Source organism: Neophocaena asiaeorientalis, unplaced genomic scaffold, assembly GCF_003031525.2.
Source record: "Neophocaena asiaeorientalis asiaeorientalis breed wild unplaced genomic scaffold, Neophocaena_asiaeorientalis_V1.1 scaffold275, whole genome shotgun sequence".
Lineage (NCBI taxonomy): Eukaryota > Metazoa > Chordata > Mammalia > Artiodactyla > Phocoenidae > Neophocaena > Neophocaena asiaeorientalis.
Genome location: NW_020173679.1, coordinates 5885622 through 5905058, shown reverse-complemented (window position 1 = coordinate 5905058; position 19437 = coordinate 5885622). Strand labels below are relative to the sequence as shown.

General features: G+C 53.3%; 1 protein-coding gene across 1 annotated transcript in view; it reads right to left on the bottom strand.

The window, feature by feature from the left end:
* Positions 1 to 19437, bottom strand: part of LRRC38 (leucine rich repeat containing 38) — a gene marked incomplete at its 5' end in the record, with an annotated part of 34805 nt that extends 15368 nt beyond the window's left edge. The window contains one exon of the mRNA XM_024749996.1: positions 18837 to 19437. Coding sequence (XP_024605764.1) covers positions 18837 to 19437 — 601 coding nt within the window. The remainder of the gene's footprint in view (positions 1 to 18836) is intronic.

The following is a 19437-nucleotide window of genomic DNA, read 5'->3' as shown; positions in this document are numbered from 1 at the left end:
GATGGGAAGCTGCGTTCCTACCTTCCGTCTTGTTAGGGGTCTTCCTCCAACACAGATTGACCTTCCACTTAAACAAAGTGGGCTCTGGCTCCTTTGGGTCCAGGCGGAATGTGGTTCACTGCTCCTTTGCTTCAGAAGCACCTCCTTCTTTTCCACCAGGCACACTCCGAAGAGATGGGCCATTCCTCGTGCAGGGTGGCTTGGCTCCCTGCCTGCTGCCGCCCTTCCTGGTCCTCTGCCCTTGACTGATGACATCTCCCCAGCAGCTGACACCTGAGCCGGAGAGCGTGAATTGCTGCCACTCTCCCGAAATAGATGGTGACACAGCAGAAAGCAGGGTAAGATTCATCTGTCGCTCATGCCAACAGACAGGCCTGCAGCCAGGCCTTTCCCCTGATCTGGCCTCTCGGGAACTGCCTAATGACAGGCTCTCCTAAGCGCTTTTTGTCATTAAAAATATATTTTTGCTTTCCTAATTCCACTTACTATGCAAAGCCTCTGTATACACCGAAACAATAGAAGTAAACAAAAAGAAGCGGGATAAAAGAACTCACAAATACATGTTTAACACACTGGCTTACACCTTGCTAGATTTTTTTCTTCTGTGTGCGCACGTACATAAACCCCCAGAGTAGAAATACAGTCCGCCACTCTGGTGGATCACCGTCCTGGGAACAGCTTTCATTCCACCAATATAATTATCAAACATCATTTGTAATGGCTACAAATTCCACCTTCATTAAGTATCACCACATAGGGGAAAATTCCCACTTTTATATGTGCAGATGAGCCATGATTTACTTGCCCAATCACTGAATGTTTCCAGTTTTTTTCTTACTAGAAGCAAAGCTGCTATGAGTACCGCGTACACATTTTAAATTATTTCCCCAAGACACATTCTGCCAAGTTGGAGGTTGTGTGAGAGTCCCTGAACTCACGCCCATGATGGATTTTGTCACTTTTTCATCTTTGCCAACCTGATAAGCCATAAAAGTGCACACTGGTGATTGAATTTGCATTTCTCTGATTACCAGGAGAGCTGACCATTGTATCGTGTGCTCACCGCCCACTTGGAGCTGTTTTTCTGTAAAGTGTCTGCCTAAGCAAGGCTTACCAAGGTATGAGAAGGCCCTGGTGACAAGAAACACTGGGGAGAGAGTCAGGCTGGTCCCCTCCACCCAGCTCACTGCTGGAGCTACAACTCCCAGGGAAGGGGGTTCCCTGTCCCACACCCGGGAGGAAGGACATTGTCCAGGACCACTGCTGTCGGTCCCATTGGCCTTGGCCAGAGTTTTCCACTGCCTCTTCCACTCTCCTCTTCTGCTCATTGGAGTAAGAGGGCTCAGCCTGGGCTGGTGAAACACCCAGCCAGGCCCTCCCTGCCAGCTTTCCAGAACCCAAACCCAAAGGACCAGGAAAAAGCAGCAGCTTCGGTTCTTTTATATGCCCAGCCAGACTTTCAGCCTCCTGACGTCACAGCATCATACAAAGTTAGACTGGAAGGTGCCTTGGACAGCTAATACCAACATCTCTCCTTTACTTCACAGATGAGAGGCCCAGAGAAGTTAGGCAACTTGTCTAAGGTCACATGGGGTCTGGACAGAACCCAGGTCTCCTGACTCCCCGTTTAGTACTCTTTTGAGGCATCAGGATCTTAGCTCACTACAAGCACCTGGAGTTGCATGCGCTGTGGCCCCTGCTGCAGCCACTGCGTGTTATACGGGAAGACCGCACGAGGGGGCATCGCAGACGGCAGGCAGGGCCTGGTCATGCTTCTGGGAAGCACGATGCCGGGGAACACCAGCTCTCGTGTTTCACAGTGCTGACCTTTGCTCCCACCACCTTCATTAAGTATCACCACATAGGGGAAAATTCCCACTTCTCACTGTATCAGCCGGCAGACACTTCATCTGATTAAGGAATCAGCTGATTTCTACTAGAGGAAGACGCACCTGCAGTTTGGGGTCAAGGGCTCCTGCTTGGTTCTGGCTCCGCAGAGCATGTCCTGTAGAAGGGGCAGCACGGAAGAGTGCATCCTGCACCAGGGTTGAAACTTGTGTCTGCTGTCCTCCACGCCAGCCTGACTCCCACCCCGAACCTCAGGACACCGACATTAGTCACACACACAAGCATGGAAAACTGACTGACTCACAATGCAGTTTTCCCAGACTGTCCTCCCCCGGTAAGAAATGAGCAGAGATGATCCTGACAGCTTACACTTTTATTCTCTGGGAAGCTTGCAAGCATTTCCACTATCACCACCACTGCCATCAACTTGACCACCACCATTGCTATATCCACCATCTCTGCCGTGATGCCCACCTTGGCCAAGTCCACCATTTCCAAAATGATGCCCACTCCCCCATGTCCTCCACCTCCACCCTGAGGACCACCTCCCCATGTCCACCTTCTCTACCTCCCCATGTCTACCATCTCCACCCTGATGCCCATCTCCCCATGTCCACCTTCTCTACCTCACCCATGTCCACCACGTCCACCCTGATGCTCACCTCCCCACGTCCGCCATCTCCACCCTGATGTCCACCTCCCCATGTCCACCTTCTCTACCTCCCCACGTCCGCCATCTCCACCCTGATGCCCACCTCCCCACGTCTGCCATCTCCACCCTGATGCCCACCTCCCCACGTCTGCCATCTCCACCCTGATGCCCACCTCCCCACGTCTGCCATCTCCACCCTGATGCCCACCTCCCCACGTCTGCCATCTCCACCCTGATGCCCACCTCCCCACGTCTGCCATCTCCACCCTGATGCCCACCTCCCCACGTCTGCCATCTCCACCCTGATGCCCACCTCCCCACGTCTGCCATCTCCACCCTGATGCCCACCTCCCCACGTCTGCCATCTCCACCCTGATGCCCACCTCCCCACGTCTGCCATCTCCACCCTGATGCCCACCTCCCCACGTCTGCCATCTCCACCCTGATGCCCACCTCCCCACGTCTGCCATCTCCACCCTGATGCCCACCTCCCCACGTCTGCCATCTCCACCCTGATGCCCACCTCCCCACGTCTGCCATCTCCACCCTGATGCCCACCTCCCCACGTCTGCCATCTCCACCCTGATGCCCACCTCCCCACGTCTGCCATCTCCACCCTGATGCCCACCTCCCCATGTCCACCATCTCCACCCTGATGCCCACCTCCCCACGTCCACCATCTCCACCCTGATGCCCATCTCCCCATGTCCATCTTCTCTACCTCCCCACGTCCGCCATCTCCACCCTGATGCCCACCTCCCCATGTCCACCATCTCCACCCTGATGCCCACCTCCCCACGTCCGCCATCTCCACCCTGATGTCCACCTCCCCATGTCCACCTTCTCTACCTCACCCATGTCCGCCATCTCCACCCTGATGCCCACCTCCAGTATTTCTACCACCATCACCACCAGGGCTGCCACCTCCATCATCCATTACAGACATTTGTTACAAGTCGGGCCCTGGGCTGAGGATACCAACCTGTGTCTAGTTATTATAACTGATGAACTGGTTAGAACCTTCCGGCAAGGCCAGCATGAGGAAGTCTAAGACTGGCCTCGTGAGTCTGGTACCTCCCACTACTCATGGTGATTGATGCTCCATACTGCTCAGAGACACCCACTGGGCCTCCCTCCTTAGACCTGCCCCTCTGAGCACCCAGTGTCCCAAGTTAATCTCTGTCAGTGGGCTCACTGGCCAGCTGGAAGAAGCGGTCCTGGGGGTGAGGAGGGGGGTGTGTGTTAAGCGGGCCCCCTCAGATTTCACTGTGGAGGTGACGTTCTATGGGGAAGTCATATTTGTTGAAACTCATCATTTGCCAGGAACTACGATGAGTACTTCACCATTACGGTGTCATTTAATCCTCTTTCTCCACAGCCCTTTTGAAGAGTGGTTCTCATCTGGGGGTGATTTGGCCCCTCAGTGGGCATTTGACAATGTCTGGAGATATCTTTGGTTCTCACTCTAGGTGGGATGCTACTGGCATCTACTGGGTAGAAGAAGGGATGTTACTAACCACCCAACAGTGCCAGGGTGACCCCCAAGGCGAAGAATTAGCCAGCCCCTAATGCCCATAATGCCGAGGCTGGGATGCCTGCTTTGGAGTATTTTTTTTGTAGTCCCATTTTTCTAATTTAAATTTTGTGGTAAAATTTGCCGTCTTTTTTTAAGCGTGCAGTTCTGTGGCATAAAGTACATTCACATCGTTGTGCAACTATCACCACCATCCATCTCTAGAGCTCTTTTCATTCTGCAAAACTAAATCCCTGTTCCCATTAAACACTAATCCTCCATTCTTCTGTCCTCCCAGACGCTGGCAAGCACAGTTCTGTGTCTATGAATTTGCCTCTTCCAAGGTGCCTCAGATAAGCGGGATCATACAGTATTTGTCCTTTAATGACTGGCCCCTTTCACTTAGCGTCACGTTCTCAGGTTCATCCATGTCGTAGCGTGTGTCAGAATTTCCCTCCTTTTAAGGCTAAATAATATTCTGTTGTATGGATGGACCACATTTTGTTTAACATTCATCCATTGATGGACAATTGTGTTGCTCCCACCTTTTGGCTATTGTGAATAGTGCCGCTACGAACATGGGTGCAAACGTGGGGTAGGTTTTAGATGCAGAGACCGGGGCTCTAAGAAGCCGTGTGACTCACCTGGAGTCATACAAGTGGTCTGGGAGGGTCTGGACTTAAGGGCAGGCCTGGCTGTCATCACAGCCCATCCTCTCTCCACGACACCACGGTGTCCTCAGTCTTGGTCAGGCTCACTCACATATGGGTCATGGGTTGGACTTCACTTACCTGCCTCTCTCTGGAGTGACCTGGTGGCTGCCCCATCTGTGCTGCTCGTGACGACCACTCCAGGACGTCTTCCCACGAGTGCTGGTACTTCCCTCTCAACCCATAAAGCTCTCTCTATGCCCCGGATGGCTCCGAAACACTTTATCGACACAGAAATTCTGATTTTTCTGGGAAGTCAGGAACCAGGCTGTTTTGTTTTTTTTTTTAGATTTATGCTTTCTCTGGCAGCGGGGACCAGGGGGAGCCCCAGGATCCCGGTGGCGGACACCTTCACCCTGCAGTTTTCAGCGGGTCCTGGCACTGTGGTAACTGCTGTCACTGGGGCCAGAGCTGTGGGCTGTTGGGAAGTGACTTCAGGGTAAGGCGTTTGTGGGGGGTGGTCGTTAGAAACAACGTGTGCAGGTGGAGAGGATGCACCGTTATCTGACCCTCTCCTTTCACAGGTGGAGAAACCGGCCTGGGGAAGTGAAGTTACTTCCCCGTTGTGACAGAAAATTGCCCCCCGCAAATGACCACGTCCTAATTCCTGGAATCTGAGAAAATGTTACCTTTGAAGATATGATTAAGTTTAGGGTATGGATTGTCCAGGTGGCTCCAATGTAGTCACAAGGGTCCTTATAAGGGGGAGTAAAGGTCAGAGTCAGAGAGGAGGTGTAAGGATGGAAACAGAGATCAGAAGAATTCGGGGCCATTCGCGGAGCCCAACAGCTGGCCGTCCCTCCTCATAGAGTGTCACAATCAGTGTCCTTGTAGTTCGTAACCATGGGTCCATCTTCGGAGGCCAAAACAAGTTGCTCACATTCAGTGAGAGCTCCTCAGACATCAGGAGACAGGGGCTATGTCCTTCCACGTGTGTCCTTAGTTAAACATCCATTTTCCTATGTCAATATGGTCTTATTCTCCAAATACAAAGAGTCTCTGATAATTTCCAACAGACAGGAAGCCCAGGTAACTGCTTACAAGCTGCAGTTTGGTGAGGCCTGGGGGTTCCGACCTTCCCTCCAGGCCTCCCCACATCTGAAATTCTACACAGACTGTGCCTCCATAGTGAGCAGTGGTCCCTTCCTTCTGCCTTTACTGTATTTATTCCTGGTTAGCCCTCAAGTCACTACCACTTTGCTGAGAGTTAGTTTACCAAACTGTTTTCTCTAAGCAAGGGGGGTGGTTCTGGAGGCCACCTCGTCTCTGCCCTTCTCCCCTTTGCCTTGTGTTAGCATCCATCACTGAGTCATTCATTCAGTCAACAAATACATATTGAGCACCTAATATAGGCCAGCTCTGGGGTAAAAACAGTGCAAAAAATCATTTGTGACTACAATTTAGTGAGGGGAACCAGACAGACCACGAGTAAATCAGTAATATGTATTATGCAGCAGATGGTGACAGGCGTTATGGAGAAAGAGAAGCAAAGTGCGGAGGGAAGGAGAGCTGGAAGCGGCGGGTCGCAGGATTCAGTGGGGCTGGGAGGAAAGGCTTGGTGAGAAAATGGTATTTGAGCAAGCAGCTAAAAGGAATGAGGGAGAAAGTCATGTCGACATCAGGAAAGGGTGCTCCAGGTGGAGGGAGCAGCAAGTGCAAGGGCCCTGGGGTTGAAATATGCCCGGTGTGTTTGGGGAACAATAAGGGGTCTGGGTGCCTGGATCAGAGTGAATGAAAGGGGAGTCGTAGGAAATTAGGCCAGAAAGAAAGGAGGAGGTCAGATCATGGGGGTGGGGGGCTGCTTATAAGCCCCTGGAAGAACCTTGGCTTCTAATCTCAGTGACATGGGAGTTACTGAAGAGTTCTGAGCAGAGGAAGGACGTGACTTGATGTCTTTCTGGCAAGCAGGGAGGGGTCACTGTTCCAGATAAAGCTCTCAGAAGAGCAGAGAGTAGGAGCTGAACTTGCTTTCAACAGGTGTTTAGTCTACTCTGGTTTTCACTAATATGTTCGTCAGCTTTGATTTTCTCCAAGTCAAGGCTCTGAGTTGGCAAGGCTCACTAAGTTTGGTTCTGCACCTAAAGCAAGAGCTATGGACCTGAGAGGGTGGGCTTGCGGATAAAGGACCTGGTTCTGACATGATATTTAAGAAGCCATGCAATGGTTGGTGACAAAGACCCTGGCTCATCCCTCCCTCTATCACTTCTTGGCTGGTGACCTTGGCCAAGTTACATTAACCTGTCTGTGCCTTGGAGTTCTCACCTGTAAAATGGGGTGCGCCTGGCACTGACCTCTTTGGAAGACACCCATAGACTTAGAGCTACACTGTCCACTACAGTAGCCACCAGCCACATGTTGAGAACTTGATCACGGCCAGTCTGGACTTAGATGTGCTGTGAGTATAAAACACACCCAGATTTTGAAGACTTTGTACGAAACAAGAATGGAAAAATATCTCATGAATGAGTTTTCTATTGATAAGTTGAAAGAATAACATTTTGGAAGCGCTGGATTAGATAAAATACTGAAATTCATTTCACCTACTCGTTTGATTTACTTAAATGTGGCTACTAGCAAATTTAAAATTCTAGACGTGCTTTGAATCCTATTCCTACTGGGTGGAGCTGCCCTAGAGTGTTTAGCTCAGTGCCTGGAACACAGTAGACACGCAATAAATGGAGCCAATGGGAGAAGCCTGCTCAGGGCAGGAAGCAGGGACAGCCCTCAGCCACATAAACAAGCGCCCGATTTGTTCCTTTAGAACCTTATTTTCCCACATGCAAAGGAAGTGAAGCAACTGGTTCTCGACATCATAAAATCCAAGGGCTGGATGCCATTTAGGAGGCTACCGAATCCATCCCCCTGCCTCTGGCAAGGAGGGTGTTTATCGTTATCCCCTGCAGTATCGTCCCAGGGCTGCCGTAACACAGCACCACAGACTGGGGGCTTTGCAACAGAAATGTATTGTCCCATAGTTCTGAAGTCTAGAGGTCTGAGATCGAGGTGTGGGCAGGGCTGGTTCCTTCTGAGCACTGTGAGAGAGAGGCTGCTTCCTCTCGCCTAGCATCTGGTGGTTTGTTGGCAATTTTTGGCATTCCTTGGCTTGTAGAGGCATCACTGAGTTCAACCTTCACCTTCATCTGGTGTTTTTTTCTGCGTCCATCTGTGTTCAAACCTCCTCTTTTTTCTAAGGACACCAGTCATACTGGAATAGGGCCCACCCTAATGATCTCATCCTACTCAATTATATCTGCAATGACCCTTGTATTAATCATGATTTTTACATTCTGTATTTTATATAGCTTTGGCATCTTGGGGCCTTGCCACCGGTGATGGACTGTCCCTCCCGGGGTTGGCCAGTTCCTAGAGACAGTAAACCCTCACCAGTGAGCACACCCTTGACATGCAAAGCTACCAACCCGAGTCCATACCGCACCCACCTCCTTTCATCAGGTTCTTGCAGTCCGAGACACTATCTCCCTGCCCTAAATCACCACAGGGCCAGGTACTAGACAGCTAAGTAAGGATCACCCTTTTAGCCAGAGCTTCCTGAAATTATTCAAACTAGCCAACCCTTAAGCTGCCTCCTCTGCTTACCCTGCCGTGCCCATTCCTTCCTGCAAAAACCACAATAAACACTCACCTGTTTTCCCTTTCATTCCTTCTGTCTCCTGACCATCCCTAGTGCTTCCCCGTGTGGCCCTGCATGGCTTCCACTCTTCCTATTTCTAGAGATCTGTGAGTAGAAAACTTCATCCTTCAAGACAGTTATTCTGGTGCTTCCCTGGTGGCACAGTGGTTGAGAATCTGCCTGCCAATGCAGGGGACACGGGTTCCAGCCCTGGTCTGGGAAGATCCCACATGCCGCGGAGCAGCTGGGCCTGTGAGCCACAACTACTGAGCCTGCATGTCTGGAGCCTGTGCTCCGCAACAAGACAGGCCGCGATAGTGAGAGGCCCGCGCACCGCGATGAAGAGTGGACTCTACTTGCCGCAACTAGAGAAAGCCGTTGCACAGAAACGAAGACCCAACACAGCCAAAAATAAATAAATAAATTTTAAAAAATCTCCCCTAAGCATTAAATTCTTGTGATAAATTAAGCTTATATATATATTTTAAAAAAGTTATTCTGCATGCCCCCAGTTTCTTCTAAAACTCTTTGACATCAATATTTCCCTGATCTTTCAAATAAACCTCGGGGTAACAGATGAGGGAACCACAGCCCAGACAAGTCAGGGGACCTGCCCAGGTCAAGGAGGTGGCAGCAGGTCCAGGGTGTCCTGACTGTCAGCTCTAAGCTCTCAGCCCCTCAACGGGGCCACGTGGCATCTTCATTTCTGATGCAGACGATCATTTATGTTGGTTATGTTTAAAAAGGGACATCATCTCGTTGGTGTCTTGTGCAAAAGCAATGCCATTCTTTCTAATACTGTGAGGGGAGGGCCTTTTCTTCACATGACGAGGGAGAAGACAGGAACACACTTTTGCACCTATTGATTTGAAAGAGAGATACCGGGGTGATGGGGCCTATATGCCAAGGGAACCCACCCAGGAAACCTGTGCTGGGAGCTGGGGGCGAGCGGCTTCCACACCCTCTCATCCCGCGACCCAGAGGAGGCTGGCTGGGGAGGGCACAGACCAAGCCAAAGTCAGAGACAGAAGAGGCCTTCGAGGTCATCTAGCCCCAGGGTCTAAAGCGGGTGGCTGGGGAGAGGGACGCAGCCACCACCGTGTTCCGGGGGAGCCGGCCAGCGCGGTGCCCTAAGTTGTTTCTCATGTTCGTGTGGTTCCCCTCCTGCCCCTCCCTCTCTGATGACTCCCACCTACAGCCCCCAGGGGCGTCTGGGGTCACCACTCATGATCTAGAGCAACTGAGAAAGAGGACATGACACAGGTCGACTGCTCGTTAACAAGGAAGTGGGGACAGGGACCCCGATTCCTAGCTCTCTGGATCCCGAGTGACCCGCAGCTCCCTCAGGGTCCTGACTCCTGCCCTTGGCATTTATCCCATGACCAGCCCAGAGGATGGAAGAGATGAGGCACCCGGCGGCTCCTTGATGGGCAGCCTCTGAAGCAGAGGGGCCAGGCTGAGAGCCACTGGGAGGATGGGCTGTGAACACACAGATAATGCCCGTCTCCGTGGATTGTAGACATCTGGGATTTGACAGGAAAGGCTTAAATCCGGTGGGATTTGTAAGCCTGTTTGCACATTTCTATGAATTGGATAAGGAAGAAAAGAACAGCTTCTATGTGCAGAGCTGGAGGAGGCTGAAGTCTGACCATCTTCACATGACATCACTCGAGGTCAAAGGGCAGGTGCTATCACAGAGGCAACACCAGGGCCCGGGAATGTCGGGGGAGTTATCTGCCGTCAGACAGTTCACTGGAAGCTCGGCCACGGTCACGGCTGCCTAGCTGGATGTCTAGTGCATGGCCTGCCCAGCCCCCATCCCTAAGCTCTGCCCACCAGAGCCTCCTCCCCGGACCTGGAAATTGGGACCAAGACAGCACAGTCCCGCCCAGCCTCAGCTGGTCTCGTGAACGGAGTAGCGTATTTTTGGCCACATGGATGGAAAAATACAGAAAGTCCATCAGTATATGAAGGGGTGGGGGGGGTAAAAAAAGTGTGAGAAGCAGAGGGTGAAAAAAGGAGGCGCTGTGTTCCCTGCAGCCTCTCCGGTCTCAGCCACGAGCTCCGGGAGGCCTGACTGTTCAGGACTTGGGCTCCTGGTGACACCCACATGCTTACAAGACACCCTTCTGTTTGCTTATGTCAGAGGCAGCTGGCTTCCCATTCATCGGGGTAAACTGAGATCGGCAGCCTCAGTGTCCTGAATTCCCCCCACCAGCCATTCTCACTGCACCTCGCAGAGCAGAGGCTAACAGACTCCCAGAATGAATGGCCGCCCCGCCGTCTTGCCAGCACTGCTCCAACAGATGGGGCAGGCACAGCTGGCTCCCTCCCGCCTTCGCAGTGGAGAGCCTGAGCCTCAGAGTTTGACCAGGATCACACAGAATCTGCTGAAGGAGCTCAGAGAACCCCCACTCTGGGATCTGTCTTTGCTAAAAGGTGATCTGGATATCCTTGGCCAACCGAAGTCGGAGAGGGGGTATTTGGTGGGGACAAAAGCCAAGGCCAGTGATGTTGGCCTGTCCCCCCAATGGCCCTTGTGACACAGCCCTCGGGAGTGTGCATTCGTCCACTCACTCACACATGCCTACTGCTCCACGGAGCCCCTTCTACGCTGGGCATGGCCCCAGGCGCTAGGGACACAGCAGGGAGCGTGCTGACCTAGAGCTCCTGTTTCTAGAGGGACAAGACTTGTGAACGAGATAATGTGGACTCAGTGAGCGAGACGCCACAGACACAACAAGCAGATATGACAACGATGAGAGGGTGGGGACAGGACTGCTTGAGCGGGGTGGTCAGGGAAGGCCTCTCTGAGGACGGGACATCTCCTGGGGACGTGATGATGAGGAAGACGCAGCCATTTGGGTTGGGAAACGTCTTAGCAGGAGAGGGAGCCGTAAGTTAGGAGGTCCTGGTTGGTCACTGGCACCTGGCGTGTTCACGGGACAGAGGAGCCTCGTGGGACATAGGAGGGAGCTGGCTTGTTCTAAGTGCAATGGAAGCCATCAAAAGGTTTCCAAACATGCCATATACTGCACCAGCTGCTGGGGACTCAAGGAGAAAAAGACACGGTTTGTGTCCTCAAAACAGGCCAGACCTGTGAACTGGCAAGCTCAAGTAGTGGCCATAGAGATAACACAGCATCCAATGAGGTCGCACAGGCCAGACTCCCAACCCAGCCTTGAGGCCCAGAGGGTTGGAGGCTGGAAGGCCAAGTAAAAACCAGAAAGGCAGAGAAGCAGAGGTGGGGAAGGGCGGGAGGGAAGAATCGGGGCCCTGGCTGGCACCGTTTGGGCAAAGACCCGAGGGCAGGAGCCCAGGACACTCCCAGGACTGGACTGACACACTCTGCTATTATCCTACAGTGACCAAGTTCAGGGTACGGTTTGGCTCACATAACCGTGAACACACCCAATTCCTGTCCTCACGACAACCCACCCACGAGGAGGCCCTTCTGGGCCATCATCACACTGCCAGCCCGAAGGTGACAAGGCCTGCCAAGCACCTCACTCCCAGCTACCTCGGAGACCACGGGATTCTGGGACAGCGGGCACTGGACGGCCACTTGGCTGAAAGGCCTAAGCCTTTGGGTATCTGAGTCAGATGGCAGCCTGTCAGCTTCAGGTAACAGTTACACTGGCCTCTCCAGAGCAAATCCCCAACTGCCTGTGCTCCCCCGGGGCTGTCCTAGCTGGGAAGGAAGGCGGGTCCTCTGTCCACTAGCCCGGCAATGAGGTCGCCCTTTGAGTTAATTGATAGAACAGCATGATGAAGGTGACATTTCCAGAAAGATCCAACATTTGGGACAGAGTAGCAGGACCGGGTGGGGCTCTCCAGGGAGAAGAGAGATGGGGCAGAGCTGTCGCAGGTCATGTTTGCAGTTGACTCTCCCCCGGACTCCAGATCGTGGTGTCTGTAAAAGCTGACACCCGACTGGGACACTGGGGATGGTGAGAAAGGTGATGCCGGGGAATCAACTCTAATTAAGACACAAGTTAAAAACACATGAGCCTGGGCTTCCCTGGTGGCGCAGTGGCTGAGAGTCCGCCTGCCGATGCATAAAAAAAAAAAAAAAAAAAAAAAACAACAACACATGAGCCTATGACACCAGGACATGTACAGGCCTGTGAACCGCAGGAGGAGGCCCCTTGCAAGAGCGAGCAAGACCTCAGTCAACCCCTGCCAGCAACATGGTTCTCTTAAGTGTATAAACACAAGGGAGCGGTCCACTCCGCTGGCGAGCAAATCATGCAAATTATAGCAATAAGGGGATGTCATTGTTCTGTCTATTAAATTCGAAAGCATGTTTAAAAATAATAATACAGGGCTTCCCTGGTGGCGCAGTGGTTGGGAGTCCGCCTGCCGATGCAGGGGACGCGGGTTCGTGCCCCGGTCCGGGAAGATCCCGCATGCCGCGGAGGGGCTGGGCCCATGAGCCATGGCCGCTGGGCCTGCGCGTCCAGAGCCTGTGCTCCGCGACGGGAGAGGCCACGGCGGTGAGAGGCCTGTGTACCGCAAAAACTAAAAATAAAAAAAATAATAATACATAAACCTGGGAGAGGCACGGTGAGACAGGTACTTTCCATTTGCCAACAGAGCCTGCTGTCTGGGGTGCAATTAGGCAAAAATGTATCCAGAGGTTTAACATAACCATAGACTCTGACCTGGTGATTCCACCTCAAAGAATCCACCCCAAAGAAATAACCGGAGATGTCCACAAATTTACATGAATGAGGATGTTCAGTTCAGCCCCGTGTATATACAAAACAGAAAAAAAAAAACAATGCACATTTCTAACAACAGGAGACAGGTTCAATGACTAGACATAAAATGACCTCTTACATGACCATAAAATGTTAAATTTTCAAAGAGCTATAATGACAGGTAACTCTCACAACTCAGTAAGAGGAAAAGAGTCAATAAGAAGATATATAGTATAATATCAATTTGTTTAAAACATATATATGCGCATAAGAATAAAACCGGAACTAAACACGGTAAAACTTTCGTAGCAGTGGGATTCTGCGTGGTTTTTATTCTCTTCATGATATTTACCTACATTTCCCAAGTCTACAAAGGACCTGTTATTTTACAATCAGAAAAATAAAATGCTTTTATTTTCAAAGAAAATGAGTCACCTTGGAGTCACCTGGGCGAAGAGGACCCGTGTGACCTCCAGGCAAGCATCAGCTTGTGCTCCTTTGGCTGAATTACTGTTTCTTTTGTCAGTATGACAACAAGTCCCCACTCATCTGACCAAATCAGGCCCTCATGGCATCTGACATCAGGAAAGGGAGGTGGAGTTACTGGGAGATGGGGGGTGGGCTCCCCCAGAAGGCCGCGAGTCTGGCCTGCTAAGCAGGCAGGGTTAGTGATATAACTGGTGAGCACCCCACTTGCCATGAACCCCCTCCTCGACAGGACTCTGCCTGCAGGGTCCACCCTGCAGGGGCTGAGCCACAGAATGCCCGGGTGCTCCAGGCACTACAGTGGACCTTGTCTCGGAGGCTTGTACCCACCCAAGGGGCCAGGGTGAACAGACGCAAGGCATGACATACAGCCGTGTTTAACTGCCCCCCAGTCCCCGCTTCTCCCAGCCCTTGCCTCCCCACAGCCTCCCTTGTCAAGGTCCCAGTTGCAGCTCAGATCTCTCCCCTGGGGCTGTGGGCCGTGTCCTGCAGGCCACACGAAGCCACGGCTGCAAAGGGAGGTGACAGAAGGTGCCTCGCTATTCGGCACCCCTCACCCCCAGGCCCCAGCTCCTGCTTGGGCTTCTCCCATAATACACTCTCAGGGCTCGGTGTGGTCTGTGTCCCCGGGGAAGCCTGCTGGCTCCACGCACCTCTGAGCACAGAGACAGCCCCTCGCCTGCCGGCTATGGTTCCTCATACCTAGTGGCCTTTCCCGCCTAGGCTCCAGGCTCAAGGCTGGGACACGTGAGACGTCCTGCGAGCCCAGAACCCCGGGCTGCCTGAGTGATCTGCCCCCTGCCCACCGCACAGAGACTACGGCCACCTGGATTCCAGCAGAGGGGTCTCTGGAGGGACCTGGTCTCTCCAGGCCTCAACTTCCCAACCTTTAAGACACAGACAGTCTTCCCTTCCCTTGAAACCATAGAACTTTAGAGTTGGAAGGAACCTTAAGATCCTCCTACCCATACTCCTTTGTTTACCAAAGAAAAATCTGAGAAACAGAGAGACAGGAAAGTCGTATAACATCACACAGCATTTCCACAGCTGCAGCAAAATGACTTCCCCCTCCAGCACGGTTTTCAAGCTTTAGTGAGTGTATACTGCAAGCCCCTTTCAGGGGCTGGGGGTGGGAGGAATTAAAATGCAGATCCCCGGGCCTCACCCCCCAGGCACACATCCAGTAGGTCTGGGGGCCCAGGAATCTGCATGTCAAACAAGCTCCCTAGGTGATTGGCACACAGGTTTCTCATCACCCGTGTGTTTTCATTGCCTACCCACCTCACTGGGCTGCTGTAATGGGAAGGCAATGGGAGGGGCTGGAGGGCTTTTTAAAGATCACTGTCTGCTGAGAAGGTGTTCATGCTTCCCTGTCTCCCCACACCTTCCCCATCTCTCCCTCTCTATCCTGCTGGTCACTTGAGCGATGTCCCAGGTCTCTTGATTCCAGGTCTGGAGCCCTTCTACTGAAAGAGGGATGGTCACCGTTCCTTGGCGGTATACTGTCCCACTTGGCCCAGGACCTACTGTCTACTGGGAGAACCACCAGACCAGGTGCAGAATCTGGGGCTGGAAGGTCAGCTGTCACCCATGAGAGTCGGGGATGGGAGGACAGTGCTGGGGCTATTCTCACCCTCCAGAAAGCATCAGGAGTGGGGTCGGACGCTCCTGAGTGCAAGCTCTTCTCAGTCACTAACGACGTGACCTTTGCACCTCGTTTGCTTCCTGTTGGGGAAGTTGTGGGTGAAGGTACTTGCCAGGCGCAGGTATTGTATTAAAAGAGACGGCACTTATAAACCACAAACCACCGCCGTAAGGTAGGGCCACCGGGCAAAACACAGGACGGCCAGTGACGTGAATTTCAGAAGAATAGCAAGTAATCCTGTGTGTGAGAATATCCCAACATGGCACGGGACACACTGATACCAAAATATTATGCCGCATTGATCTGAAATTCAGAGTGAATTAGGCATCCTGGAGTTCTGCTTGTTTGTTTTCTTGTTTGGGGTTGGTTTGCTTGTTTGCTGTTGCTAAGGTGGCCAGTGGGCCTTCTGGCAGGCGTCCCCTTGCTCTCTTCCTTCAGATCCAGCACCGGCAGGCCGGCTCCGCCTGAGTCCTCAGACCCAGATGCCTCCGTGCCCCGCTTCCCCATCGAGCCCTGAGGAGCCTGCACAGAGGGGACCGGCTACCCCCGACGGGTGGCTGAGCGCTCCCATCAGCAAGGAGGCTCACTGGCAGACAATCACATTTTTTTTGCGGTACGCGGGCCTCTCACTGTTGTGGCCTCTCCCGTTGCGGAGCGCAGGCTCCGGACGCGCAGGCCCAGTGGCCATGGCTCACGGGCCCAGCCGCTCCACAGCATGTGGGATCTTCCCGGACCGGGGCACGAACCCGCCTCCCCTGCATCGGCAGGCGGACTCTCAACCACTGCGCCACCAGGGAAGCCCGGATCACATTTTTTGTGCTGTCAGGGCTAGTCAAGGTCACTTGCTCAAGGTCACTTGTTCAATTTGCTTCTCTGGGGGAGGAGGGACAGGGGAGGTGAAGGAAAGACAATGAGGGTGGGTCCCCTCTGCTCCTTCCTCTGAATTCCCTCCCCTGGGTGCCTGCCTAGAAAGCCTTGGAGCTTGTGCCCCATGGTGCCTGGCTTTCCTTGGTGGGAGGTGGGTCGTCAGCGTGGCCAGGGGCAGGTGTGGAGGAGCCAGGAGGCCCTGCTGTACTCCCAGCCGCTTCTAACTCTCTGTGTGACCTTGGGCAAGTCACTCGCATCACCTCTCTGGGCCTTCCAGAGAAAACGGGGTAATAGCAACAGCACTAATGCTTATTAGTACATACTGTGTGTCAGGCACTGCTCTAAGTACTTTATAGATAATACCCTTTCAATCCTCCGAACTAGTAAGAAGTAGAGGCAGGATTTGAGCTAAGCAGCTCTGTGCCAGAGTCTGGGCACTTGGCCCCCTTGCCTGCTGCACCTGTGAAAATATGAGAGGCCCAAATGCAGGAGGAGGAGGGAAGGGGGTGACTGACACCTAGCGATCACCTAGATCATCTACTCCTTGCTAAGATTACCACACCCTCGACGGAGCTGACTTCGCATAACCCTCGCCGCAAACATGCTGTGGGATTTTGATCTTCAGTCTGAAGTCAGAGGCAGGGAAACGGAGGCACAAAGAAGGTCAGGGACTTGTCTAGGGTCATAATCTGAGTCTACATGGGAGCTCAGCTCTCCCACGTCAAGGCCTGGGCTAGGTGCTTCACAACCGCCCCACTTCCGGTTCACAGAGCTCGGGACACTGCTCTGGCCACAGAGCATGGGCAGTGAGGTCAGAGCTGCTCTCAGTGCTTCACCCCAGGAGATGCCGGAAGCCCCCATGCTGCCATGCTGCTGTCTCCATCCTCTCCCCGCCTGAATGAGACCAACTCTTCCCCAGGGCCTGGACACTGTTCCTTGCTCTGGACCTGTCCATCCTTACCCCCAGCCACACATCCTCATCTGATGGCTCTTCGCTTTCCTACATTACAGACAGTAGGAAGGATAACATTTTATATTCTTTGCTCTTTAATTTACCCACTTTATCTTGACAATCACTGGTCAGATGGATTGGTCAGCACCACTGTGTCCCAAATTCACACAGGAGGAAGAGGAGGTTCAAAGAACTTTCCCAGAGTCACCCAGTTTTTAAGCCAGGACTCCAGTGTATACCTTCCAAGCCAGGGCTCTGTAGAGGCCTCAGAGGGTAACCAAAGTACTGTAAAGATGACGAAACCGAAGCCCAGACAGGATACCTGTCCTGGGTCAAGGCCACAGCCAGCCACGGCACAACTGAGACTGAAATCCACAGCTCCTGACCCGTCACCCCTAGCCCTCGAGCGAATGATGGTGGGAGCCAATGACAGCACCTCAACTGACAGCTGGGGTTCATGATGCCAACTCTACCAAGAAGCAAAGGCAGATGCCATCAGAACCAAGGGGAACCGCCGTTCAACAGTGAGGTCTGCATCTGGACCTTCCTGTCTTCTGGTGGGGAGGGTCTGGGGAGTGAGTGAAGGCCACGTTTAAAGTTAGGCGACTCTGTACCTTGCAGGTCAGATCTCTTTAGGACTTGCTCATGTGGGAGAGCCAGCCTGGGCTTAAAGTTCCAGCTCAGGGGCCCGTGTCTGCAGAGAAGTGACGTCCCCTAATACCTGGGATTTGCGCTTAGTGACAGTACACAATGAATAAGTGAGCACAGGAATTCCGGACACAGATGAGCAGCATTTTTGAATTCTCAATAAATGGAAAAAATATATATTTACCCATGATAAATCCACACCTATGTCACCTTTTACACTGTGGGTCTTTCAGCTCTGGTTCCTGTTCTGACAAACCCTCGGGGTCAAGGTGGGAGGTGGAGTCTGGCTCTGAGAGGTCACTGCTCACACGCTCACCAGTGGAAGCCTGGAATCCACTGAAAATAAGGGCATTTCACCCGTTCCCTGTCATGGGGCTCATTCTTATGGATGCTGGGGTCCCCTCTCCTCAGCTCTGCCTTTGCTTCCTTCTCACTGGCCTTCACAGGCTCTCTTACCTGCTGTGCCCTTATGTTCCTGTCTGCCAGGTGGGGACGTATGTCCATGTCACTGCCAGAAAAGTGCACGAGGCAAGCAAAGCGTGCCCCAGCCCACAGGACTTTGTTCAGCAATTTCACGTCTGGGCTGAAAAGCTACTGAACGGCCAATCTTTACTGCATTACTGGCTCTTAGCAAGCTGCTGCTTTTCCTCACCAGGAATATTCCTCACTCCTTTTAGACAGAAGAGCAAACTGGGAGCTGAGAAACGAAGACCTACTCAGGTTACAGAAGCCCTTGGAGAGCTCTTAGAACTGGCGGGCTCCCTCTCCATGTTCAGTGTAGTGAGATGGGTGCTGAAATGCTACCCGCGGAGTAGGGTGTCTTCCACTTAGGGGCCCAGAAATAACCCACACCCACCAGTACTAGGACCCAAATCCCCACAGGATGATCTTGGAAATCCAGGTCCCAAACACTACTGGAGAAACAGGGGGAAAGCAGGGCAACCAGGCCCAGAATCTCCAGAGAATCCCAGATGTGTCCCTCCCCACTCCCCTTCCCTAGCAGAGTCCCAGGAAAAGTTCTGGGAACCTGGGAGGGTTACACCGGGAGCAACTCCCATCCAGGACAGTGGCCGTGGGCGCCCAGGCCTCCCCTTCCAGGCTCAACGCGAGGCCGCTGCCCTAGGCTCTCCCCGCGCTCTGCCTCACTCCTTCCCGCCTCCCGGTCCGGCCGGCAGGCTCACCTTTGGGCAGCTTGGACACGTTCTCCTGGATCCAGGAGAAGAGGTGGGCGAAGTCGCAGTCGCAGAGCCAGGGGTTCCCGTCCAGGCGCAGGGTGCGCAGCGCAGGCAGCGCGGCCAGGGCCGCCACGTTGAGGCTGCGCAGGTTGTTGTCGTTGAGCTCCAGCACCTGCAGCGACTCCAGGGTTTCGAAGGCGGCCTCGTGCACGCCCGCCAGGTTGTTGTTGGCCAGGCTCAGCTTGACCAGCCTCCCGGCCGAGCGGAAGGCGCCGGCGCCCAGCTGGGTCAGGTTGTTGTAGCTGAGGTCGAGGAAGGCGAGCTTGGCCGAGCCGCTGAACGTGCCCTCCTCCAGAGAGCGCAGAGAGTTGTTCCTGAAGTCCAGGTAGACCAGGTCGCCGTAGAAGATGAAGAAGCCCTCGGGGATGTGCTGGATGCGGTTACCGGCCACCAGAAGCTTGCGCACGTCCAGGGGGAAGGGGTCGGGCACGCTGGGCAGCCCGCGGTCGCGGCAGTCCACGGTGTGCGGATCGGTGCAGGCGCAGCCCGCGGGGCACGCGGGTCCTGGCGGGAGCAGCAGCAGGAGGCTGCAGAGCCCCAGGGCGGC